At 53.0% G+C, this 25,662-nt stretch overlaps 4 protein-coding genes across 7 annotated transcripts in view; 1 reads left to right on the plus strand and 3 right to left on the minus strand.

Annotated features, from left to right (window-relative positions):
• Positions 1-1,776, plus strand: part of P2RY4 (pyrimidinergic receptor P2Y, G-protein coupled, 4) — a 6,023-nt gene extending 4,247 nt beyond the window's left edge. The window contains exon 2 of the mRNA XM_014954982.1: positions 110-1,776. Coding sequence (XP_014810468.1) covers positions 126-1,274 — 1,149 coding nt within the window. The 5' untranslated portion in view covers positions 110-125 and the 3' untranslated portion in view covers positions 1,275-1,776. The remainder of the gene's footprint in view (positions 1-109) is intronic.
• An 838-nt stretch (positions 1,777-2,614) lies between these two features.
• Positions 2,615-7,880, minus strand: LOC106895530 (diacylglycerol O-acyltransferase 2-like). The gene is made up of 8 exons (XM_014954972.1): positions 7,536-7,880; positions 5,552-5,680; positions 5,369-5,476; positions 5,085-5,155; positions 4,756-4,960; positions 3,805-3,979; positions 3,523-3,725; positions 2,615-3,357 (listed from the first exon to the last, which is right to left on the minus strand). Exons 1-8 carry the CDS (start codon positions 7,573-7,575, stop codon positions 3,203-3,205), a joined length of 1,086 nt encoding a protein of 361 aa, XP_014810458.1. The 5' UTR covers positions 7,576-7,880; the 3' UTR covers positions 2,615-3,202.
• A 1,732-nt stretch (positions 7,881-9,612) lies between these two features.
• On the minus strand, positions 9,613-15,675 carry IGBP1 (immunoglobulin (CD79A) binding protein 1). Of its 2 annotated transcripts, none has more exons than XM_014954945.1 (6): positions 15,479-15,675; positions 15,001-15,306; positions 12,563-12,758; positions 11,473-11,558; positions 10,422-10,522; positions 9,613-10,148 (listed from the first exon to the last, which is right to left on the minus strand). In XM_014954945.1, exons 1-6 carry the CDS (start codon positions 15,664-15,666, stop codon positions 10,003-10,005), a joined length of 1,023 nt encoding a protein of 340 aa, XP_014810431.1. In that variant the 5' UTR covers positions 15,667-15,675; the 3' UTR covers positions 9,613-10,002. The 2 variants fall into 2 exon arrangements, with proteins under 2 accessions (XP_014810431.1, XP_014810430.1); XM_014954944.1 differs by having other exon boundaries at positions 9,613-10,151.
• Positions 15,676-22,928: 7,253 nt separating this feature from the next.
• The window catches only part of LOC106895449 (protein Wnt-11b-like), a 19,633-nt gene continuing 16,899 nt past the window's right edge, over positions 22,929-25,662 (minus strand). For all 3 annotated transcript variants that reach the window (XM_014954881.1, XM_014954882.1, XM_014954883.1), the window contains 2 exons: positions 24,908-25,200; positions 22,929-24,122 (listed from right to left, as the gene is read on the minus strand). In XM_014954881.1, coding sequence (XP_014810367.1) covers positions 23,948-24,122; positions 24,908-25,200 — 468 coding nt within the window. In that variant the 3' untranslated portion in view covers positions 22,929-23,947. The remainder of the gene's footprint in view (positions 24,123-24,907; positions 25,201-25,662) is intronic.

Raw genomic sequence — 25,662 nt, forward strand, 5'->3', positions numbered from 1 at the left:
GGGGGGGGGGGGGGGGGGCAAATCTGGCATCTTTGGCTCCTTTCCACGCTTTGTGCCTGACAATGGTCGGGATCAACGACTAATGCGCTTTTATTAACTGCTCCCCTAGATCTGGCTTGGAAAACATGGCCACTTCAGTGAGGACGTTCCCAGTTGCCCTGTGGACACCGACGCTGGCTCCCTGGCCGAGAGAAAACACCACCGCGGTGTCGGAGGCCACGTGCGTCTTCAACGAGGAGTTCAAGTTCATCCTACTGCCCGTATCCTACAGCATCGTCTTCGTGGTGGGGCTGCCCCTCAACTCCTGGGCCCTGTGGATGTTCATCTCCAGGATGAGGCCGTGGAATGCCACCACCACCTACATGTTCAACCTGGCCGTCTCTGACACGCTCTATGTCCTCTCCCTCCCCACCCTGGTCTACTATTACGCCGACCGCAACAACTGGCCCTTCGGGAAATGGCTCTGCAAGATCGTTCGCTTCCTCTTCTACGCTAATCTCTACAGCAGCATCCTCTTCCTGACGTGCATCAGCGTCCACCGCTACATGGGCATCTGCCACCCCATCCGCTCCCTGAAGTGGGTGAAGACCAAGCACGCCCGCATCATTTGTGTGGGCGCCTGGCTTGTCGTCACCATCTGCCTCATCCCCAACCTCATCTTTGTCACCACCAGCTCCAAGGGCAACAGCACCCTGTGCCATGACACCACCAGGCCTGAAGAGTTTGACCATTACGTGCACTACAGCTCCTCCGTCATGGCCCTCCTCTTTGGGGTCCCTTTCCTGGTGATTGTCCTGTGCTACTGCCTGATGGCCAAGAGTCTCGGCAAGTCCAGATTCTCCAGCTCCAGCCTCCGAATGCCCTCCTACAAGAAGCGCTCCATCAGGATGATCGTCATTGTCCTCACCGTCTTTGCCATCTGCTTTGTGCCCTTCCACATCACCCGGACCCTCTATTACACCTCCCGCTACTTCCAAGCCGACTGCCGGACCCTCAACATCATCAACTTCACCTACAAGATCACACGGCCCCTGGCCAGCATCAATAGTTGCCTCGACCCCATCTTGTACTTCATGGCTGGGGACAAGTACCGGGGGCAGCTGCGTCGGGGTCCAGGCCAGCGGCTCCGGCCCGTGCCCACATGCAACCTGGCCCTGGTGTCCCCCACCACGGACAACCTCATGGGTGGCAGTCACAATGGCAATGACACCCGAGGGACAGGGACAGCACGGAGCAGAGGCGGGTGCCAAGGAGACAATGAGGGGTTACAGTAGCCTCATCCCTGGTCTCCACAAGTCACAGCCCCTCGGGGGGCTCTGTGGGGGCACCCCAGCACCCCAAGGTCTCCAAACCTGCCCCTGCTGAAGGCTGAGGATGGGTGGCCATGGGGTTTGTCCCAGCCCTGCCCCGGGATGCGGTAGGAGGAGGGTCACAGTACTGCTCGGGGCAGGAGAGCCACTTTGGTGAGGGAATGGGAAGGATGCTGAGAAAGCCACTTTGGGATAGGGCATGTCCCATCCCAGGATGCTCCTGAGGACAGGCGGGGGCTGACAGGTCATTAAAGAGAAAGGACACTGGTCCCTCCCTGGGGATGTGCAGCCCTTCCAGTCTGCTTGGCAGCAACATGCGTGGACCGGACTGAACCTGGGGACGGTGCCGATGCGGGGTCCCCTGTGTGCCTGGCAGAGGCTCCCCGAGATGTCCCTGTCACACCATCGGCCTTGGGAGAGGCAGGGAGGGACACAGCACAGGGCACTTACTGCCCGTCATCCCCCAATAAAGTCCTTTCCCCTTTCTCTACACCCAGACTTGTTTCTCCTTGTGGCAGAAGGAAGAGGGACAAGGTGCCCACCCTCATGCCAGAAAGCCTTTGAGAGCAGAGAAAAGCCACCCACTGCCACAGCTCCGGGACAGGTCCAGAGTGAGGGGCTGGAGCGGTGACACCCACAGGGATGGGAGAGTCCTCAGAAATCTGCCTTTATGGGTGTTTGCTTTCCAAATGTTTACCCAGTCCTCTTGTTTGACCGAGTTCTTGCGTAGAGAGACCAGAGATGGCTATCAGTGCTATTGACCCTCCCACATCAGTCCAGGAAGGGATGGCACCAGGCTCTCCCCACCCTGGGGAGCTCTGGGACACTTTCCCCCTCCATCACCCCAGCAGATACCCAGAGAAGGGAAGCCCATAACATCATCGGTGTGTCACCCCCCCAGCCCTGGCACCGGCCACATGCAGCCACATCCCACCCGGAGCTGCCCAGGTCACCCAGGGAGGGAGGGAGAAGGTCACAGGGATCCCCCATCCCACTGGACCCCCACAGACCCCCTCACTCACCACTGAGCTGAAAGCAGAGAGAGAAGCAGATGGCCCTCCTAAGCCCAGTTAACCCAGTAAGAGCAGCTGCAGCACCTCACCTCCCCTTATAGCCAATGTGGCCCAGGTGGACCTGAAGATGCTTGGTTGCACCTGAGTGGTGCAAGGGTCCCCACCAAGCACATCACCAGCCCCAGAGATGGGACTGCTAGGGAGGAGACATGGGTGGGTGGCATGTCCACCTACACAGGGGTATGGCCATGGTAGCGCTGATCCTGCCCCCCCAGCACACACAGGCAGCGGTGGGGGGAGTTGGAAATCTGTATTGGGTACAGAGGTGGTGGAAAAGGCTCATCTGGGGCCAGGGCAGCACCTGCCCCCTTGCCCAAGACTCCATGGTCCCAGCTGAGGCCACTTCCATGGATCTCCAAGACCAGGAGTGTCCCCCCTTCCCTGAAGGAATGTCTCCTCAGCCCAGTCCTGCTCGCTGTTGGGATGCCAGCCCAAAGAGTTCATCTCATTCCCTCTTCCCTTGACACCTCCTCCCTCAGCTCATGGTGTCCTGGTTATCTTCAGGGGATCACGCCCATTTCTGGACCCCAGCTTTGTGCCAGCCCCCCCCCATCAGTCTCATGTCCTTGGGGGACAGCTGTGTCACCCGTAGCCCCTCCAAACCCCTTTTGAGGGGGACCCTTTCCCAATCTCCCCCTTCCCTCGCTTCCTCTTTTTCCTCCCACCTCCTGCTCAGGTTTTTCAGCTGGAGGAGCAGAGGACTGGAGCTGGGACCGTCCCCCGTGTGCCCCCCATGCCGGGCCGGCTGAAATCCCCACCCGCAAGGTGGAATCCCCCCCCCCTTGTGAGTCAGGATCTGGCCGCCGGCGCCGGCCGTGCTCAGAGGATGTGCAGCTCATCTGTCTCCGACAGCCCGTACTTGGTCTTGTTCTCGTTGAAGAGCTTGAGCAGGGAGCGGATGTACATCTCATGGTACATGTCCACCATCTCGCAGCTCGGGTCCTCGATCTTGGGCACCATCACTGGCTCCCCCACTGCCGAGGAGGGGAGGAAGGTCAGGGTGGTGGGTGCAGGGGCGTGCTCGGCTCATCAGAGACATGAGCTGAGTGTTGCCTTCCAATGCCACCCATCACGGGATGTCCTCCTCTTGCCCCTCCACATTCTGGGGGGTCCCCTCTGCCCCAATGGGCGATGCTCACCCACGGTGGTGATGGGTCTGGCGTAAGGGAGGAAGCCCCGGGAATGGACGGAGGTGAGACCTCGGCCATAGAAGACGCAGGGAGCGAAGCCCATCATCTTCTGGAAGCGCTGCTGGATGCTCCTCATCCAGCTGCCCTCCTCAAAGACCACCTGGCGGAAAAGGTCATTCTCCCCAAAGGTGAAGGAGGGGACGAGGTAGGCCCTGTGGAGGGGACATAGTGGGTGGTGATGGGGTGCCGAGACCCCCAGACCCCCCCATGGTGGCGGTGCCCGTGACCCACCCGTGCTGCAGGGCCATGCGGACGAAGCCCTTGCGGTTCTTCAGGATGAGCGTGGTGACGCCGGGACGGCAGGAGAGCGACTCGGCCGCGCCGCCGATGACGATGGCCACCGCGTTGCCGGTGCCATTCTTGGACAGCAGGTACCCGATGGCGCGACGTGTCACCGGGCACAGGCCTGTGGTGGGACAGACTACCAGTGATGCGGGGCAGCACTCGGGGTGGGGACGGGGAGCCCACGAGTGACCCCACAGGGGAACGTGCCTGGAGGAACCATGCAAGGGACAGTGCAAGGGCTCCCTCTGCTGTGGGAGAGCTCACGGGGGAAGGTGGGGTCCCCACCCGGCCAGGGTGCAGGCAAGATGTGGGCAAGGTGTGGGCAGGATGCTGGCAAGGTGCAAGCAAGGTGAGGGTGGAGTTCAGGCAGGGTGTGGGCAGGGTACCACCCCTGCCCCGCCTGCTTCTGGGGAGCACAGAGGCCATCCGTCCCACAGATGGGACTGGGAACCCCCCCAGAACTCCTCATCCCATGGGCAATGTCCCCTCCATGCTCTGCCCACGCGTGGCTGCAGAGGTGGGAAGGAGCAGGGCAGGCAGGGGGTGCATCCCCAGGGCACCCACTTGGCTCAATGCATCACCCACCAGCTATGCCGTGCCCGTGAGGAAATGGGCACAAACTTGAACATAAGAAGTTCCACCTAAACATGAGGAGGAACTTCTTCACTTTGAGGGTGCCAGAGCACTGGAAGAGGCTGTCCAGAGAGGTGGTGGGGTCTCCTTCTCTGGAGACATTCAAAACCAGCCCAGACAAGCTCCTGTGGGACCTGCTCTGGGTGGACCTGCTCTGGCAGGGGGTTGGACTAGATGATCTCCAGAGGTCCCTTCCAACCCCATGTGATTCTGTGAGGGCAGGGTAGCAGGCAGCTGCCCGCCGCGCTGCCCACGGCCGCTCACCCCCACTCATCAGGTACTCCCTGAAGACGGGCAGGCGGAAGTTGCCGGCCAGGGTGGTGAGGAAGGGCCGGATGCCCGGGAACATCTCCCCAAAGCCTGTGGAGCCCGTGATGAAGTTGCAGAAGGCACCAACGCAGAGGATGCCGTGGGGGTGGGAGCCGATGATGTAGTTGTGGCTGGGGGACAGGTCGTGTGTCTTCACCAGCTGCGGGGACAAAACGGTGTCAGAGGGACAAAACGGGGTTGGGGGGGACTGTAGGGACCTTTTGGGTTGTACTACCTGCTTGCATGAATGTCCCATCCTGACACCCTGGCTCCCCACACTGTACCTTCACAGGGAAATAATCCCGAAAGTGCCTCCACACGGTCCATCGCCGCAGGCACGGCAGCCTCCTGCCACCTGCAAACAGGGGAGGGACCACAGATGACACATGGCAGCAGGACCACACTCCCTCTTCCCACCATGATGATGATGGGGGAGAGGAGAGAAAGAACAGGTGGGGCTTGGTGCTCCCCATCCGCTGTGCTGGGATGGACCCTGAGAAAGCAGGGGACCCCGCACCCCATCCTGCTGCAGAGCTGGAGGAAGTGGAGGGCTCTGCCCATCCCCTACCTTTCTCCGGCGTCTCCCAGTCAAAGATGATCCAGGCCAGGTAGAGCGCGGAGATGGGCCAGAAGCTGGTGAACACCAGGTAGATGAGGACCAGCAGGCTGACGGTTCCTGCGGGAGCCGGGGAGGGGGGTGAGCGGGTGCGTGCCCACCCCATCAGGACCACCCCGCAGCCCCCCTACTCACCCAGCAGCAGGAAGCTGAGCACCCACTGCAGGACGGCGAGGAGCTGGAGCCAGGAGCGGACATCCCGCTGCGAGGGCCAGCGTGATGCCAGAAGGGTGTGCAGGGCGGTCCGGACACTGGCACGGCTACCTGCAGGGAAGGGAGGACATGACATCCAGCCCAAAACAGTCTGGGCTTGCACAAATGCTGTCCCAGCTGGCCAGTGGGGGTCCCAGCCTGGTGGTACCCTTGGCTGTGAGACTGGGATACGGGGACAAGGCAGGAGGTAGGATGGGAAGGATGAAGTGGTTGAGTGAAGAAGGATGGGGTGGGGTGGTGGTAGCTTGAGGGTAATGTCTTCAAACTAGAAGAGAGGAGATTAGATTAGATCTAAGGAATAAAACTGTCAGCGGTGGTGGGACACCACCAGGTTGCCCAGAGAAGCTGTGGCTGCCCCATCCCTGGAGGGGTTCAAGTCCTGGCTGGACGGGGCTTTGAGCAACCCGGTCTGGTGGGAGGTGTCCCTGCCCAGGGCAGGGGGGTTGGAGCTCCATGATCTTTAAGGTCCCTTCCAACTCTATTCTATGATTCTATGCCCATCCCCAGAGAGCTCTGAACCATGCCAGGAGGTGGCCCTGGGCAACTTGAGGCTGCTCTGGGGCCAGCCCTGCTCTGAGCAGGGGGGGCAGCTGGCAGGCTGGCCACCCCTCAGCCCAAACATCTCCATGAGCCTGGGTGCACCAGCAGAGCCGAGTGGAACGGCACGTCCTGGACCATGCCAAGGTCTCTGAAGGCCAGGACCTTTCCCGTGCCCTCCATGGCATGTCCAGGCCCACAGAAAATTTGGGGATTTCTCAGTTGGCGCAGCAGGGAGGCGTGGGGCAGTGTCTGCCCCCCAGCAAGCCCAAGGACAGTGGCCAGGGGCCAACCCAGGGTGGCCGAGGCTGGCTGTTCTCACTGAGCCTTGACTCCCATGAGGGACAGTCCAGCTCCACTCCCCTCGCCACCCCCTTCCCTCCAGCCAACCCTGGTGAACCATTAACCACCCCAGGCCGGGTGCCAGGATCCAAACTCCACACGCAGCCCCATCCCTCCTCCCCAAAACGGGCCGGAGGCACCGGTCCCACCAGCACACTGCTCCCGGCCAAAGGTCCTCTGTGGCCGAGACCACCTGGCACGGCCACCACTTCAACCACAGCGAGCTACAAGTGTCACAAGAGCCTTGTTTTCTTGGGAAAACAACCCAAAATCAGCCTGCCGGCCAGATAGAGAGATGCTCAGGGTGAGACAGGAGCTGACCTGCCCCTGTGGCTCCCCAGGACGGGGATTCTCAGGTCTCCAGCGGGACCCCCTGAGTCAGAGGAGAACCACCAAACCCCAGCGCAGGTTCAACTCTTCCCAGCTCCATCCAAACCATGACTGGGACAACCAAAATGAACACTGGAGGCATCACCAGCATCGATTAATAGTTCTCCCTCTCCCCCGAGCAGCGTGCTGTGCTTTAAGCCATCCCTCCCCACTCATCCCTACACCCAGTGTCCCCACAGCCCCACCGCCGACAACTTCCCAACGCCCCATTTATTTTTATTTTTTTTTCCAGGGAAGCTGCAGAGCTCTGCCCAGCAAATCTGTGCCTACCAAACAGTTGCTTTTTTCAGTTCCTTTTCCTAGCTCCCCCCCCTGCCCCAAGCACTCCATGCATGTCCAGCCAGCAGACAGAAAAGGGAGAAGCCCCAGGGGCTCTGCTGCCGTCCACGCGACAAGAGCCTCTTCAAACCCAGGAGTTACGTTACTTGAAGGCATTGTCAGAAATTTCCCTCCTGCTGAGCAACCCTATGTTTTCCTCTGGTGCTGCTCACCCCAAATTGCTCCCAACACCTCCCTTTTCCCCTGAGTGGTCTTAAAGCAAACAGACAAAGCGACAGCAAATGTTAATTGTCCGACCGGCTCCTTGCACGGCCAGTGCATCAGAAACCATTCAAACCCCCTTTGGAAATAATCTTACCACTAAGATTTTGGGAACAGGCTGCAATGATTGTTTTCATGGCGGCGAGGAGCTCTGCCCCAGAGCCTGGTTCTGCAGGTGAAGAGGTGAGTTTGGAAATCCCAGAGAGCGATTGATTGTGTCTCCAGCCGCTTTAACCAGCTGATCCAAGGTAAACCCTCCCCCACGGAGGGGAGCAGACCCACTCCGGCCCCGGCTCGCAGAGCAAGGAGAAGAGGTGGTGGTTCTTGGGAGGATGAGGAGTCGTGCTGAGGGGTGAGGAGCTGCCGTCCAGAAGGGCAACCACTGTTGGTCAGAAAGCCACCGCTGCCAGCGCTGATGGTGGCTCGGTGGTGGCCGCCTTCCCCCGGGGAATGGTACCGTCCGGCTTTGGGTATTTCACAAACCTCTGTCATGCTCCGCCAGTGTGACACCCCTCTGGGGCCGCCCAAAAACGTCATCCCCAAAGCTCCTGCTCCACAGTTTGGGAACACAACCTGCCAGACAGGCCCTGACCCCCAGCCCCACCGTCCAGCACTGTCACCTCCTCTTCCACTGCTAAGAGGGCCACTGGCCTGCGTGCTCACCCAGGGAGACCAGAGCACTGCCTGGAGAGCACTGTGGTGGGGAAAAGTAAGAAGAAAACGAAACAAAAGCAGCAGAAGCAGCCCTGAGAGAGAGCTTCAGACCAACAACCAAAGGAAGAGTAAAAATCCACAGTGTCTGATTCACTGGAGCTGCTTCTCAGGAGGTGTCTCTCCAGAAGCACTCGCTAAGAGCCAGCTAACATCGAACACAGGAAAGGGATAAATATGTGTAGAGGATTGTATGTGCTGTTAAAAAATGTGTTTCACCAGAGACGTCTGGAACCCACAAAACCTCATCATCTGCTTTTGTAGACTGTAGAGACTCAGTATGTAAAAAAAAAAAGGGTGCAACAGCTTCACAGATATAGATTAGTTAAGAGAAATTGCTATATATAAAATGTCTATACTGTCCTGCAGCCTACTTGCCCCTCAGTTGTGCTTGAATCATGCTGATAGGAAGGAAAAACTCCACATTCCTTCCGAATGCCACTGTCCCAGAGGTAAGGGAGTTCACTCTGCTGGTGAACCCAACCACACCAAACCAAAGACAGCTCCTGCTCCAGGTAACACTGTCACACGCACAAGTAGTGGGGATGCTTTGCTTGGGTTTTACATCCCAACATCTGTACCAGGTTTACAAAAACACTGTCACAGCTGCCAGCACACGCTGGGCAACTCCAGAGCTTTCAGCCATAATTTTAATAATTAAAATAAAAACACTTTCTTGCCCAGTAACACGGTGGCCATGCTGCAGGTCAGTGCCAGGAATGGCAAACTAGTCACGTCCTCTCTTTTCACTCAGTGCAGGATTGGTGCCAGCACCTATTTCAACTTTCAGAGGATTCCAGACAAGATTTTCACTCCTCTGGGGTTATTCTGTAAATACATCTCAGAGTACACTAACAACCAGTGCACTACTTCAAGACCAGGTTGGAGGGGGCTTGGAGCAACCTGGTCTGGTGGGAGGTGTCCCTGCCCAGGGCAGGGGGTTGGAACTCAATGACCCTTAAGGTCTCTTGCAACCCAAACCATTCTATGATTCTACTTTGCTTTTGAGTATCACAGACTCTGTAGGGGTCCACAAGAGGGTCCCAAGTACACACACGTTGTACATGACATTGTGTGTTATAGCCACACAGACCCCATATTACACTAAGCAAAAAGACAAACACCCCTCTTCAGACATTTGTACTATGTGTAGTATCAGGACTTCAAGACATTGTCCTCAAAATGCCTGATCTACTTAACACCAAAAAAAAAATAAATCCCAAACACTTCAGGTCACCCCATGCAGGGAGAAATAGCAGGACAAGCCTGTGGAAAAGCCACCGAGCAGCTGGCTGCATGCAGACTTCCCTGCCAAGGTGATGCTGCAAACTGGTGTGTTCAGAAGCCTTGGCTGAAAAATGCAGCCATCTGACACTGCCTATTTCCCATCCCCAACTACCTTGATTGCTGGAAATCTCTGGAAGAGCCCGGGATAAAGAGCAAGGGATTTTCACAGCAAGAACTAGGCAGCACGAAGAGATTTTATTTTGCTTAAAATATAGAGGAAAAAAAAAAAATAAATACATCCACCCACAATACAAAGAGCAGTTTTCCAAATTCATGTCCTTTTCTTTCAAGGACTTCCTCTGACTGGGAGAACAGAGGCAGCCTGACCCCTCGGAAAGAGCTCCGCTTGAGAGGAGCTCCGTGGTATCACTGTACATGACCAGTGCGCTCAGTCTGACATTTAATGTAAACCAAAACCAACTGTCATGTTTATTCCTCTGACTCCAGTGCCTCCCAGAGAAGCTACGGATACCTCTGCATATGTACAGTGTATTTACTCCTGTATCTCCAGGACACAGGCAATTCTTACAACATTTCCAGGCTCTGCTCCCTCCGCGGCGAGAGCATCAGCCCATGTTCTGCCGGTTGCCGTAGCCTCTTGGATGTGTATCTTTCCAGTCATCCCAGTTCCGAGCTTTTTGAAGGGCTTCCTCATCATCCTCCTCCTCTTTTTTCTCCTGCTGCTGCTTCTGCAACTCTTCATCAGTTATACCTGCTGAAGGGCAAGAAGAGGAACGAGGGGCAGTGGAAGATCCCTGGTCAAGTTCTCGAAACATAAGCCCTGCCAGGAGTCAGTCTAGACAGAAAACTGGAATTGCCAAAAAGCAGTCTAGAAATCCAGTTATTTCCACAGTCTAATAAACTCAGCTCCTGCTCTTCCTCAGTCAGTGGGTGTTTTACACCCTGAACGCATCCCCACTCACCCTCCTCTCCTTGAGAGACTTCCCCAGTTCTCTGTTCCAACCTTTGCTCTGCAGCTCCCTACCTGGTGCTCTCTGAGCCGACACCACCCCTTGCCTTCTGCGCTGCTCGTACCAGTCATCCACTGTCATGGTGGGCAGCCCAGGGTATCCAGCACCAAACACTCTACGGGGAGAGAGACAGACAGTCAGAGACAGCACTTTACATTGTTACTAATAAGCAGACAACCTTGCACAGAACTCCAATTTGTACTAACAATACAAGGCCAACAGACTTGCCGGTAATCCAGCCCCAACGGCATTTAAAGAGTCCATTCTTCTGGTGGTGGGGTTGTTCTAGTCCAAAGACCCCGACTCTGGACTTCTCCAGCCCAAAAGAGAACACTCTGTGCAGGCACAGCGTGCCAAGGAGCCCCCTGGGAGCTGAATTAGGCACTGCTTGGCTAAATATATATATGTAAGGGCAAATAGTGTCAAAAACATGACAAGAAATCTGGTTTCTATCCCATTTGATGGTTTTGCTGCCATATTCCTTGCAAGAATCTCACAGTGCCACAAAGTGTTAAGAACTTGATCCTCCAGGAAAAGCCTTAGAGTTAAAACCCATATTATTGCGACTGATGACACTCTGGGAGGCATCACATCTTTCCAACCCCGGAGATCACTTATTTGAATTCACTGAAATCTTCCAGAGTTTACATTAGATTAAGAAACCACATGTGCTTTTCACTGCTGGGCTCTTTATTTTTAACAGTGAAGAACAATCCTGTTGTATCACACAGAGGTCAGAGGGGCAGATAAGCCTCGCCTCTCCACTGCTTACCAAACAGCAAGCACGTGGTCTATAAACTAACACAGTAATATTTGCTTAATACAATCTTCTCTTCTGCCATGCCCATAGGAGAAAACAGGATTAGCCAAAAAACTGCAGCACATTGGCAAGGGAAAAAAATTAGAGAAACTGGAAGAAATATAGAAGTTTTCCCCCGCCATCGCAATGCGACACAATGCCTGAAGGGAATGACTGGTTTTCTGCCATTGAAAGAGTCTCTTTGGCTTGATGTGAGTACACAAAACTCTATCATACTGTGTCTAAATAATCAGGAAATAACATACTTAGCCTGAGCAGCGTCCCGAGTAAGAATGAAAGGTTTGATTGGAGTCCTGACTTGCCGAGAGGTACCGTGTGGTGGTGCTGGAGGCTGAAGATGCAAACAATAGTCACAAGATAACCCTGTAGATGAAAATTCCCTCCTCTGCTTCCCGCCCCAAACAAGTTCTTTAAAGTCTCGTAGAAGAGAAATGCCTCTGCTGTCAGAGCAACATCCCAAGATGGACAATTCAGGCCTTAATCCAGTTTAAATCATGAACTCCATCTGTGAGCTTTTACAAATCACTTCTCTTTGTGCCTTTGTTACACCCGCTCTGATCAAAGCGGCAAAGCTGACAGAGCTAAACCAGATCAGCTCAGATCAAAGCATGAAATATAGCTTATTTTTCCCGGGGATCAAACACAGTACATTCTGAAGCAAGCAGAGCTCATCGTTCCTGACAGTATCACCCAGGGTGCCACAGAAGAACAGGGTTCTGCAGTGCCAATAACAAACTGCCCAAAGCAGCTGTGCCAACAAAGCTGGACTATGGGCTATGTCAGCACATTATGATTTTTTTTTAAAATTTATTTCTAAATAGACATTTTAGATGAGTAACATAAAGCCTGGGAAGACTATTCCACACAGGAATCGTGGGTCTATGAAAAGCTTTCAGCCTTCAGAATGGGCATTTCTTCCAGTAATGTCTGCATGCTTTGCAGACCAGAAGCGTAGACTTGAAAGAAGTCACAAAGGTCTTCTTTTAATTTCCAAATGGACTTAGTTCTTTAGAGTTAAGGGTCTGGCAAAGTGGAGAAAAGCCTCTGCACACAGACTGGTTCGGCTCTGATACTCAATGGTCTAGCACTTCACAAGATGTGACTGTCTAGAACACGTGGTAGCACCAGACAGTGACTAATCCAAAAATCAAGACCACTGCCACTTCAGAATTAAACCAAACCCCATCTGCTTGTGCTGTGATTGAGCTAAATATCAATCAAGAATTCACAGAACAAAGCTTACAAAACTCTGAGGTTCATTTACCCGCAATACTGTCTATCTTCAGGTCTAACTATCCCCAGCCCACGGGACCTGCAGCTCAAGAGATCTCCTACCTGTTTCCCTGTACCTCTGTTCCTCAGGATGACCATTTCTTGGTCAATACTCTCAATTTCCTCGAGGCTGGTGTTGATCCACTTCTGGATTTGCAGTATGTAAAATTCCCGTATCTGGTCCTCATCCGCTTGCCCGCTCTCCACAAAGGTTCCCATAGAGGCCAACCTGTTCTCCAGTTCCTTCTTCTGCTTATACCTGCCTCAAAGAGAACAAAATGAGATCGTTAAATAATCTTTCTCTAGCCCAGCCCAGACACAGCATTTATGAAAATAAACAATTTCCTATTTCTTGAAGTTGAATCAAATGTAGTTGGAGAGTTACCTTAAAACAGGCTTTGAAAATGCATGGTTATATACATATGCACAGCACCAAAATCTTTTCCTCCCATCTTCCCCATCATTTCCACTTGTCAACTCAAATTTAGACCTTACACAGGATCTTTACTACTCCTTGGAAGAGGTTTAACATAATTTCACAGATTTAAAAAGAAAACTGTATACAAAAAGGGAGGTTCTGCTGGTTTACTACTGTAATAATTTAAGTATCTCCTGTCTGTTATAAGCAGCTTTAAGAAGACAGTTTAAATTTGGAGGCGCCTCTCTTAATTATTTTTTTCTCCTCCAAAAAACTGAGCAATCCTTGAAAATTAAGCGTTCCAGGTAAAATTAGGCAAGCGTGGCAACATTAACCTTCTGGAGAAAACAGGACTTTAACTCTTCGGCTCCTTCACTGAGAAAACCAAAGTTATTCTGACTTGCTTCCATGTGACACAAAGATAGCAAGAAGCTTCTTATAAGGCAGATTAAAACACTTTTCCAATTTCTGTCTCAGGTGGTTTTGTGTGTGCAGGTTGGTTTTTAATATAAGTTGGGCTTTCTGGATTTTTTAATCTTTTCAGGAATTAGTCACTAAAGGGGGCAACTACCTATATAATAGACTTCCAGGCTAAACCCTTATATCCCACTTCCTTCAGTTGCAATGTCACAGGAAAAATGGACAGTAAGCACCAAGCTCCATTCCTGTTTGTCTTGACACTCTGCAGCGGGATAAACTCTCTTTGGTTGGCTGTTGCAATCCCAACCTGCTCCCTGGGACGCCACAGCATAGAATCGAGGAATAGTTTGGGTTGGAAACGACCTTAAAGATCATCCAGTTCTAACCCCCCTGCCCTGGGCAGGGACACCTCCCACCAGACCAGGTTGCTCAAAGCCCCATCCAACCTGGCCTTGAACCCCTCCAGGGATGGGGCAGCCACAGCTTCTCTGGGCAACCCGGGCCAGGGTCTCACCACCCTCACAGGAAAGAATTTATTCCTGTTATCTAATCTAAGTCTCCCTTCTTTCAGTTTAAAACCATTAGCCCTTGTCCTATCACTATACTTCCTGATCAAGAGTCCCTCCCCATCTCTCCTGTAGCCCCTTCAGGGACTGGAAGGGGCTCTAAGGTCTCCCCGGAGCCTTCTCCTCTCCAGGCTGAACAACCCCAGCTCTCTCAGCCTGTTTTCATAGGAGAGGTGCTCCAGCCCTCAGCACGTGCTCAATCAGAGAGCCCTCAGGACAAGAGAGGTCTGGAGCCAGTGTGGCGACACAGGCCTTCTTCGGAATATTTTGTTCGTGCAGTCTATGCATTTTACTCAAAGCAAATATAATTGCAACGTCTCACCCTGATCAAGTGCTAACCTGCCTGGGACACAACTCACAATGCAGGCGCCTCCCATTCATCTTCAAGCAGGAGTCATGGTACAGACAAACCCAAGCCCTCAGCGAGGGGAATTCACACGTAACCGTAGCCCTGCCTGAGCACCGACAAAACTCACTCACACTGGGGACGTGATGTGCAGCTCTGAGACTGCTGACAAGCAGCTCACAACGAACAGGCTTTGCTGTGCTGACCCCAGTGTATTCTGGTGCCCCAAACCCATCTCAGTTGGGTTACTCTCTAGAACATAAATGCTGTTTTTGTCTTCATGCAATTTAAACAGCTCTTGAGCTCAGTTTGGGGCTTTTAGTGCTACCACGACAAGCCACAACTCGATTGAAAAATCCCCAACTAAACCATTAGCAAAGGGGCATCAACCACCTCCTTCTTAAAGATCTAATAAGCACACTGGTAGGAGACTCCCAACATGAGCCGCTTTCCGCAGTTAGCAGTGATGAAAGAGCTAATCATAAGAGCTTTTGTACAGTTCTTATTCACAGACCAGACACTAAAGACATAAATACACCTCTCCAACCTGCGCAGAGTCCAACACCATTGAGTAATACATGGTGCGTATCTTAAAATGAATGTTTAATCACTGAAGCATTCCAGTATCAAGGGAACCAGTTATTTCCTGACACAACAACCTTTCCAGTACAACCTCACACTGCCTGAGGCTCTCCCCTTCTCTTAAACCAACTCCCCAAAGCTTTTAAACACCGCAGAGCGAGGGCCTCACCTTTCAATCTTGGCTTGCCTACTGGATGCCATGGCCACCAAGCTGTGCTGGGCGGCAGCGGGACCTCCCGGGGCAGGGCTCCCAGCATCTTCCTCTCCCGGGGGGCTGGCGGGGGGCAGGTGGAAGCTGCCCAGCCCGTAGCTGCTGCAGAGCTTGAGGAAACGCCAAAATTGGGCCCGAGCGCTCTCCAGGTGCTCCAACCTCCTGCTCAGGTCGACCTGTTTCAGCGTCAGGGCCCCCAGCAAGGCGGGCAGCAGCAGGTACTTCAGGTCGGCCGAGGCGATCTCCTCCAGGTCCTCGTTTTCGCTGGAAGGGGAGAAACCACACCAGCTTTCTCGCTCCCGCTCCTCCCGAGCCCGGCCCGCTCCCCAGGAGCCCGTGTGGAGGCGGCGGAAGGCACGGAGGACCCTTGTGCGGCCTCGCTGCCCGCCCCCAGGACCGGGACCGGGCCCCGGCCCAGGCCCGTCCATCCCCTCACCTGAACAGGTCCAGCTGCGCCACCATGGCGGCCGCCCGCTGCAGCGCGTCCAGCCCCTGCCGCACCTTATCCTGCACGGCCGGAGCTCCCGTAGAAGGCTCGGCGCCGGTTTCCACCTCCTCCCACAGCCGCCGGCCCGCCGCCAGCAGCTCCGCCAGCCGCGGGCCCGTACCGTCCCCCTCCGCCATGCTGGGCCCGGAAGGCGCCGCCGCCGAACCGCTTCCGGGGCGGCCGCCAGGGACCCAGCCCCCGCCCGCCATCTTGGTGAGGGCGGAGAGGGCCGCCATCTTGTTAGTGGCCGGCCGGAGGCAGGGCCTGGCCAGGCCGCAGTGGTCCCGCCGGGCGCCGGGCTCGCCCCCGGTAGTGCCCGGGGGCCACTGCGGCGGGGGCGGTGTGGCCCACACGGGACTCGGCGGGGCCGTGGCCCCTCACATGTATCCGGTGCTCCCAAAGTTTGTCCCTGCCCAGTGCACAGACCTCCCCAGACCTTCCCAGGGAGCTCCTGGGGAAGGTACACTCACTGGTGACGTGGTCCCATGAACAAGGGAAGATGAGAATAATTAGATAAATTGACAGAAATTCACCCTCACCCTCTAGCACCTTACCCTTCCAGAAATGGGAGCGAGAGGGGTGAGCGCATTCAGTAGCAAGTTTTATTTTTTAAGCGCAGCACCTTCCATTTCCTCTCTCTGTATTCTTTTTATAACAAAAGTATAAGCAGCCTTTCTAATTTCTTTTTTATTTAGCTCCCAAGTCTCTCCTTACAATATCTCTGAAATTTAAACAGGCTTAAAGTAGGTAAGGGTTAAAGCTGAGCTTTCATGAATGGATGTTGGTCCCTTAGTAACACAGGCAATTGACCTATGTGTATTATGACACCAATGGATATGGTGTAATAATAATTCAGGGCCGTCTGGAAGCATTCGGCCTCCAAGCATGAGTCAGTTTGCAGTTTACTCTGTTTGTTTTCTTCATACCTGCGTGAGACAGGTCCATAAAAAGTTACTCAGCAAAACCCGAGGAGCTGTGGGCCTGGACCCCCTGCTCGTTGTGCCCTGAGGACCCCACGGTGGTGTCACCTTCGTGTCACCCTCCCTCCCCGGCACCGCTGTGCTCAGGCTGGGAAGCCAGTAGCATGAGGTATGTGAAGAGCTGACCAGTCATTCCGTGGCCTTTCTACACACCAGGCAGGACATGAAGAACGACACTGTGGCCAGTGGTGGGGAAATTAATTAGTGTAACGATTGGAAGTGGAATGGGGCCAGGAATCCACAGTCATTTGTTCTTCACTAGTGGAAGATGCTTGGGCTTCCCTAACAATTGCAACCAGTTCATTTTCGTCAGAGCAATCCTGTTGCCAAAATCCATAACACAACTCTCACTCTCCAAATTAGGTTTGTAGTTTAGAAAGCTGACATTACTTTAATTACAGCACCAGGTGCATGGGGAATTTCTCCTCCTATCATGTACGCCCTTTGGAACTCTCAGCGTGATTTTTATACACATTTTACATCATAATCACAATATTAGTAACTCCTACCTATATTTGATTGCTTAGCAATTTACATACAATTACACCATCAAGTTAGAGCTGCCATGCTCAAGGGAAGGGTCTTCACCTGGGAAAAGGTCTTCTTGACCTAAGGGTGTGATTTTTAATATCACAATGAGGGTAGTTCAACTTAGGACACTCAGAAATTTCACTTTCCTGCCAAGTTGGCTAAACGTCTCAAACCGTGTAGATTAGTACCATCCTTGAGGACCTTATGCTCAATGTACCTCCCTGAGAATGATAAGATACTCGCCTCCCTTGATTAGGAGTTCTTTTCATTAGCTCATACTTGATAAATCCAAGGATAGAATCCTCATTATTTGTGAGAATACACATAAGGCCTTTCAACACCAGTTACTAATAACATCTGAAGTAATATCTTGTGCAATGCTTTGTGCACACTCGAGGGGCTCTGGTGGTCAGCTGGGGAGAGAGGCCTTTACTCTTTTTGCCCTTGTTTGGTCTGACATTCTTATGCCTACTCAACCATGTGGTACTTTCCGATAAGTTGTTGTCTTCAGCATTTTCCGCTTCACGGTATCAATATCAGACTCAATGCAGCATTTCCCCCCCGCTTCATATATTTTGGTTAAAAGCATCAATAACCCTATCGCATGGTCACCCCCCTGTAACCACCTGGACTCAACATTTCAGCAGCACTTTTAATGATCCCAGCAAAATAGACTGCTAAGAGTGAACTCCTCCTTTGTTTTAGCCAGAGTCTCTGGGCAGTTCACAGATCACTTTTCTACAGGATATCTCTAGTTAATCTTTAACAAACATCTCCTTAGGGCATTCTCCTTGGGGGCCTTCACCTCTCTGAGCAGGCTAGGCAGGTTCATAGCTTTGCTGTCCAAGAAATTGTGAAAAGGCTGATGATGGAGCATGGGACCTCAACCCACCTCCCCTCCCCTTAAAATTTAGGGGTGGGAGAGGCAGTTTTGACCCAGATTGTGAGGGGCAGCACAGGACAGGCCTCGAGCAGGGCATTATCCTGGCTCACCAGGCAAGATAGACCGAGAGAGTAGGAAATCCGTGTGAGGGCCAGTTTCCTTTGAGATGGAGAAGGCTTTGCCTCTAAGAGCCAAGTGGTTCAGGTGGTTGGGAGCTCCTGAATCCTCTTGCTAGAAGTTAATCAACCCCCTCTTTTTATCTGCTATCCCAACTGCTCAAGAATAGGTTTCAGTTACGCTGTGGGAGCATGAAATCAGTAAGGATTAGCAACCAGAGTGACCCACAGTCTGCTTTTCAGCTCCAGTGTAGCAAACTGCTCATGTTCTCCTGCTGCCTGAGGTCCACCAGGCAGGACAGGGTTTTTCAAGATGTCCCTCCTAATTACAGAGCTAATATTTTCAACACAAAGAAAAAAAAAACATGATTCTTTTAGGCATAATTACCTGGCAAGCCCCCATTCACAGCACAATGAGTCTCAAGCTGGAGACTACAGGTCCCTTCCAACCATGATGATTCTGTGATTCTGTGAATAGTGGCCGTGATGAGTTCTGCTGCATGTGAGAAGGGGGAGTTCCTGGAGCTTTGGCAAGTTGGGAATCAGTCTCTCCTGCTCCCTGGTTCTGCCAGGCGTCTCGGTGCGGTGGGTTTTCAGCGTAAAGTCAATGTCTAGCGATCAGCCTCAGCTTCTTTTACACTTCCACTTCCAGACATGAAACCTGCCCACCTGCTTTCCATTATACAGGTATTAAAACCGACCGCCACAGTGTATTGCATTGAATGCACATGTGTAGACCATCTGGTAGCGCATCCAGTGCTTCCCAGGAGCACCAGCACGTTACAAGTGCATTCAGTCTTCCTGGAAAGCGTTAAGAGCTTCTGCATGTCATCCCGTGGCAGGCACGTGAGCTGGACTGAAGTGTACCTGGAAATTCCTTGCTCCACCGTGCAGCACATGCACAGTGCTCACGGCTGACACATAGGGAAACTGTGAAAGTCCTCAAAATCTGTCTGGCCCCAGTTCTAGGCTGGTGGGAGGATGCTCCTGGAAAAGCCCAGTTGGATGGTAGCCCTATGGCAGCTCACAGGCCCACATCAGCTTCTACTCTGGAGATGAGACTGTTCTGCAGCTCCCTCCCAGTTTTAACTCACTTTCTGACTGGCCTTGGAGGCAGCGTCCCCAGTGGAGCACAAAGGGAAGATGCTACTAATTAATGACTCAACAAGGCAGCCGTGGCACCATCTGCTGTGCCAGGAGAAAGGCAAATTGAAAAGTCCACCATGAGCGGCCTCCAGGATGCTTCCTGCACCAAACATGGATGAGTTGAGGCTTGGACATGACAGGGGTACCACAAACTTGCGATATCTGGGACTTTTCTACTCTGATTCAGCAGCTTGCTGAAATAGGAGGTTCAGAGCTGGGTGGAGGTCCGCTTCCCCTCTCAAGCTCACACAGCCATGCTGAAACTGCCCTTCAAGCTATGCTCAAGGGCCCTCAGCCTAGTTCCCTCTCTGGTCTTATGGCTGTTACTCACCTATGTTGATTTGTCCCTGTCCCTCTGCTGAAGATCCCCATAAGGACAATCCCTATTACTATTTGTCATCCTTAGGACATCATGGTATTGCTGAACACCCCAGAAATAAAGGAGAACAGAGATGCAAGGGTTTTTCCTTAAAAACAAGCATTTACTCATGTTTGTGTCTTGCGGTGGGATGGTGTAGGCACCAACTGTCCCAAAGGTCAAAGCAACATCCCCTAAATATATGCAGCAGTGGAGATGGGGATCAACAGCTGAGCCCCCAGAGAGTGGCCCCATCCCATCCCATCCCATCCCATCCCATCCCATCCCATCCCATCCCATCGTTCTGGCTCAGCTTCCTTTGTGAAAAGCATAAGCAAAAAGCCGGTGGAGGTCCTGACCCACCATCCCCTCAGAGCTGCAATCCAGGGCTGTAGGGAAAAAATATCCCAACGTGTTCTTGAACACAGAGTCGTTCTTCCTCCAAAAATGCTTAGTTACCAACAGTTTGTTCCCCTTGCTCAGATTATCCTCCTGGAATAAGTTATGCAGCATGAATAATGAAAGAAAAGGAAAAAAAAAAAGTATCAAAAAATCAGTGCTTTAGCAGCAAAGTCAAAAGAGTCCACGGAAATCACTCTCCTTTCTCCAGACTTCATTGTCTGCACAAGTCTAGCCAGCAGGAAACGATCATATTAATACCAGCATTACTCCTTGCAAACCCAAACTGAAAATCCAGCAGTAACCAAGAGGAGGCTTTTCAGAGCAAACCCTTTGCCTGGTTCTCACCACATTTCATGTAGGAGGATGGATTTCTGCTACTCACAAGCCATTTTCAGAGCCGTGTCTCCCACGTCAGTTCACAACACCAGAAAGTGAAAGACTTCTGCCACGGCCATGGAGAATTCAGCTCCGGGGAGTCTCATTTCCAGAGAGACAGATAAACAAAAAGCCACAAGACATCGGGGAAAAAATGGCTAATGACAGGAAAGTCAAAGAGGTAGATCCGTCACATTAGCAGTGAGCCCAGCAAGGGTTCATGGAGCAGAGGGTAATGACAGCAGCCTACCACAGCCTGGAGAGGACCGATTGTGAAAGTGGGGCAAAAGAAACGTGTGAGGAAGCGTCTGGAAAGGCTGCGAAGCCGCAATTGTTACAGAGATGCTCTGGATTTCAGGGACACTGCTACCATCCTTGCCCAGGTTTATTTGGGGCTGTCTGGCAGAGCTGGAGATGTTTGGGGTGGAAGCAAAGGCGTAGAGGGTTAGAGAAAAGCCTTCTTGCACTGATTTCTCTGGCAGAAGGTTGCACTGACTGGTGCTGGAAGCCACCGCAGGGTGATGTCAGGGTCCAAGTTGTCCCATCTTTTTACCTCAGAGGGTGCTTGTTGCTAGCCCAGGCTGCGTGAAGGGTCTCCAAATTCCCCTAGTACCTTCCTTTTCTGGCCAAGTGGGGTTAGACGGAGAGAAAATGCATCCAGTCAGATGGATCCCCTCAACCCTTGGGGTCTAGCACAGGGTTCATTCCCTCCAGATCCATAGTCTAATGCCGACTGCCTTGCTCTGGTTCTTGGTCCCTGGGAGCCTCTTCCAGTCCAGCAAATCTCACAAGCCTGGTAAATCCAGGCGTGGGCCCGGATTACAAGGCCTCCTGCTCAAAGCATTGTCACTTAACTGTCACCTCCCCGCCATGGTCCTTCCTGCCAGCCTGACCCTTTACACCCTTGGACTAATTACAGCGCTTTCCGATTGCCCGCAGGACGCAAACAGAGCCCGAGGTCCTTGCTGCTGATTGACCCCTCCAGTCCTTTCCCAGCTCTTCCCTGTTGGGCTTGCAGTCAAGATGCAAGGAGGAAGAGGAGGAGGAGGAGAGGACTCTGCATATTCAACACTTGACCCTGCCTTTTCCCAGGCAGAAATTCAAATGGGACCTCTCTAGGAGGGGATCTCGACATCTCCCCGGGGCATTCCTAGCTATTGTGGCTCCTCTCCTCCACCCCAGGCGATGTGTGTTTGTAGTTACCAAATGCAAATCACATTTCCCACCCTCCTGGCTGAATCTCTCACTCCACAAGATCCTTCCCCGGTTGTTTTTCTTCTCACCAGCTCGTTTTGCAATGCTCTGCGGAGTTTGCAGCCCCTCCTGCCTTCACCTCCCTCTGATCTGGCCATGCACAGCCAGGTGGCTAGAGGGAAGGTATTTAAGCAATCCTCCTAATTAAGTACCTGTATCACCTCCCCCTTTGCCTGGCTCTGGACACAGAAACGGCAGCTATTTTGCAGCCTGGCAGCTGAAGACCCCCTTTTCTGAGGAATGCCGGTGACTAACCCTTAATTGCATTTTAAAAGAAAAACTGGAGATAGCTTTTTGGCCTTCTGCAGCTGTGACGGAAGCCTTGCAGCTGTGGCTTTACTGTCGCTCTGGGAAGGCTAGATGTCAGCAGCCAGATCAAGTCAACGGCACATTAACAACTGATAATGATAGTTAACTCACTTGGTTAACTATGGGAGCATATGCTTCACCCCTGACCATTTCAGCTTCCAGCTCCCAGGCTTGTCTGAAGCCACCTTTGACTCTCGGCTCTTATTCACTGCTAAGACAGAAACCTGGAGCACATTAAGAGGAGGGGACGGTTTACAATAAAAGCTCATGAATTGATTCCATGACCCGGCAGAGGCTATTAAAAATGATTGAATGAATATGGAAATGAGTAATCCTACAGCTGGACTCGGGGCTGAAGGCGGCCAACTCCATTCAATGCAAACCACAAACAAAGCAAGGCGCACGCAAAGCCGCCGCAGTCTCTCGGTCAGGGTGTGAGCTGCAAGAATTTGCCCGAGGATTTCCATCCCTTTTACCTGTCCTCCTTGTGCTGTGGGTTCTCCTCGGGACCTGTGTACCTAGACTCATCCTTTCTGCATGACAAGGAATCTCTTCTCCCATGCAAGCCCTTGGCCAGCTTCTGTGCTAGAAGAGCTGGGGGGCCATCAGAGCCCTCACCCCTGGCTCCCAACTCCGTGCCGTTCACACACAGATGCTTGGCTGGTCCAGGCAATGTTCACAAGGATCAGAAAATAATCCTGGATTACTTTGGTTTCCAGCCACCAGTGCTGAATCCTGGGAAGAGTGGTCAGAGTCCCAAGGAAGCAGGCAATGGAAACCTTCCAACATATTTTCCCATACGTGTGTGGTAGCTGAGGCTGACAGATACCTGTAATTAAAGGCAAACCTGGGCCAACGGGCAGCAGAAAGAGTTAAAACTGAGCTGATGCTCAGTGTAAAGGTACAGACACCAGGCTTTGTGGTCTTTTTAAAGCCTTGCCTTCCCCTCGGCCATCTGAGAAGGAAGTGGAGGAAGGAGGTTGTCCTAGGACACGTCACAGAGAGGTACAGTGTAATACATTTATTTAAAAAACACACACCAGAATCCCACTTACATTAAGTATAAAGACTAAAGGGTCATTCTTATTTGCCAAGGGCCCTAAAGTCATGTCCTCTCTCTAGGCCAGAGTGCCAGCACACCTGGTATTAAGGGGGTGGAAGGAGTGGGCTGAAGACCTCAGTGATCTAGAAGAAGGGGCAGGAAGGACAAGCCATGATTATGCCACACGTAGAGTGGGCTTCACCTCCAACACAAGCCCAGGGGGCAGAAGCTACAGTCCTGTCATGGCTGCCTCGTTAATACAAGGCTTCTGGATGCAGTTTTGCCACGCTGCCCTGTTTTGGTAGCCTCTGGGACCACTGTTGTCCCCAGGTCTGTTTGTCACAATCAGTCATCAGTCAGAGCAGCAGCAATCTCCAGGCAGGTCGTGGAGAGGATTAATGAGTTCTGTCTCCTGGAACAATAACACCTTCATCCTGTGTCCAAGCCTGGTCTTCATTTCAGATGCTGAAAGAGGCACTGGACCAGTATTTGCCCCTGAGGAGGAACATTCAGTGGTGTTGGGTGAGCCCACAGCAGAAACTTGCCCCCAGAGGAGCTGCCCATGACCTCCTCGCCCAGCAGCCTTCTCCCAACGGGCAACTCTCTCCCTCCTTCCCATCCATCACTCCTGGCTTTCAGGCCACTGTCAGAAACCTCCTGCAAGAAGACAATGGCAGCCCAGGGTCCCCATTCACCCCTTGAGAAAAGGGCCTGCGCATGCAGAGTGACAAATGGTTTGTCCCCAGCTGGAGACAGAGGGATGGACACTCCTGATGAGCTGCAGGAGAGCAGCCCTTTTGTCTTGCTCTGGCGAGATGGAGCAGAGGTCGGTCTCCGGTCTTAGGCTTCCTGGCATCTCTCAGTTTGAGGTCTTCCATGGTAATGTGAGAGTCCCGGCTTCCCGCATAGCCCCCTTCTTGCTGTAGCTCAGAGCATCCCTTGTGGTGGGCGTTGGGTCTCCAGCTGTGCCTTGGAGGACACCAGGGCAAGAGTCCTCCCCGCCTGCCGTGACGTCTCGGGCCTTATTTACAGACGTATCTCTCCACCTTCCGCTGACACTTCTTGCACACCACGTAGCAGCACCAGTGGTACTTGCAGTGACACCGCTCCACCACCTCCTCCGTGTAGGCATTGTAGCCGCGGCCACAGCACATCAGGTTGCAACCGTCGCTGCCCAGGGAGGTCTTGTTGCACTGCCTGCAGAGGAGGAGGCACAAGCAGGAGCTGAAGAAGCCTACTTGACCACGCCATGGTGGTGGTGTCAGCCACAGCTATCTGCCCTGGCCTCCTCCCGGAGCTTGATGTGCTCATAGCAGGAGGTCCTGGGGTCTGCTTGCAAACCGGGGTCGATGTCACCTCGCGTTACTGTGACAGTGTTTGAGCAGCTGTGGCCGAGGTTGGGCACACTCTCTATCATGCTGCTGGCAGGAACTTCCCATGGAAAAGGAAGGGTGGGTGGTGAGGACCAGGAACTTCTGCTGCTAAATCTAACAAGGGTTACAAGTCACAGCCCTGAGGCAACCCTGGCTCAGCCTTCAAATGAAGCTTCCCCATCCCTCTAAAAACTCCCTCCTGCCCTGCAATTGCTCCAGAAAGGAGACATCTGGGAAGCACCGCAGATTCCAAGGGCTGCTGAGCTGTTCTGGTTACTGGCAGGCAGCACCCAAAGGCTTGCAGGGATGGGCGGTATTTCCCTTTCTGACTCCTCACTAGATGGATCCTGTCCTGGAGAGTGGAGCTGATGGACTCTCAGCAAGGGCTCTCCCTTGCCATTCCACCTGCACAGCTCTGTAAGAACGACATCTGCCTTCCTGCCTGCCCTTGGGACTTTGAGATGCAAAGATTTCGCAGCAGTGGTATCCCCATCTAATGGGGGGACAGCCCACCCACACCACCTTCCCAGAGCATGCTCTCAAACCCAGTGGTACGGACACTCATGAAATGGGAGACTCAGTTGGAAAGTATTTGCAGCAGTTTCTTACCTGTCCTGTGTCCCCAGAGATCCCAGGTGGAGATTTGGTGTGCAGTAGTCGGGAGAGTTGATGAGATAAACCAGATCTGTCTCTTTCACTGGCCTGACGTCCATTTCTTTAGGTATCAGCTGCTTCCTGGACCCTATGAGCCGGTGGGTCACCTTGATGGCTGCCAAGTACTTGGACTTGAGGTCAGAGGCAATTTCATCCAGGTTGGGCAGTCCCTTCCAACAAGTCTTCACCGAACAGGAGCCTGAAACACCATGGCATTTACACTTGGTATCCAGGGAGTCACTCAGCACCTGCAGAGGACAGGAAAACAGATGAATTTCCTTCTGCTTTCTCCTGGTACCCACCCTACTGATTGATTTGCAAGAGCATCCCTGGGAAGTCTCAAGAGATGAAAGAGCTCAGCTGCTTTCTGCCACCTTTAAATGAATATAATAGGGCAATCAAGGCCTCAGCCCTGCTTCGTTCCCCTTGTGATAAGAACCTGACCCCTGGGGAACTCCCTGCTGGAGCTTCCAGGGGGGCTGGTGGCTTCCCAAGCCAACATGCGGGGACACAGAATGGCCACATCCTCACCTGGGGAGTGCCTGAAAGCACAAACCCCTGCAGTTCCGGGCAGGGCTGGGGGGGCCCAGCTGGTGTAGGGCAGGACGGACCTCTGCTCCCATGAGAGGGGTGGAAAGAAATACTGGGAGTACTGGTGTGAAGTGGCAAAATATCTTGCCCTAATTGTGGAAATGGTGCAGAGATGTTTG

This window comes from Calidris pugnax, unplaced genomic scaffold (assembly GCF_001431845.1).
Source record: "Calidris pugnax isolate Ruff unplaced genomic scaffold, ASM143184v1 scaffold38, whole genome shotgun sequence".
NCBI classification, from domain to species: Eukaryota; Metazoa; Chordata; class Aves; order Charadriiformes; family Scolopacidae; genus Calidris; species Calidris pugnax.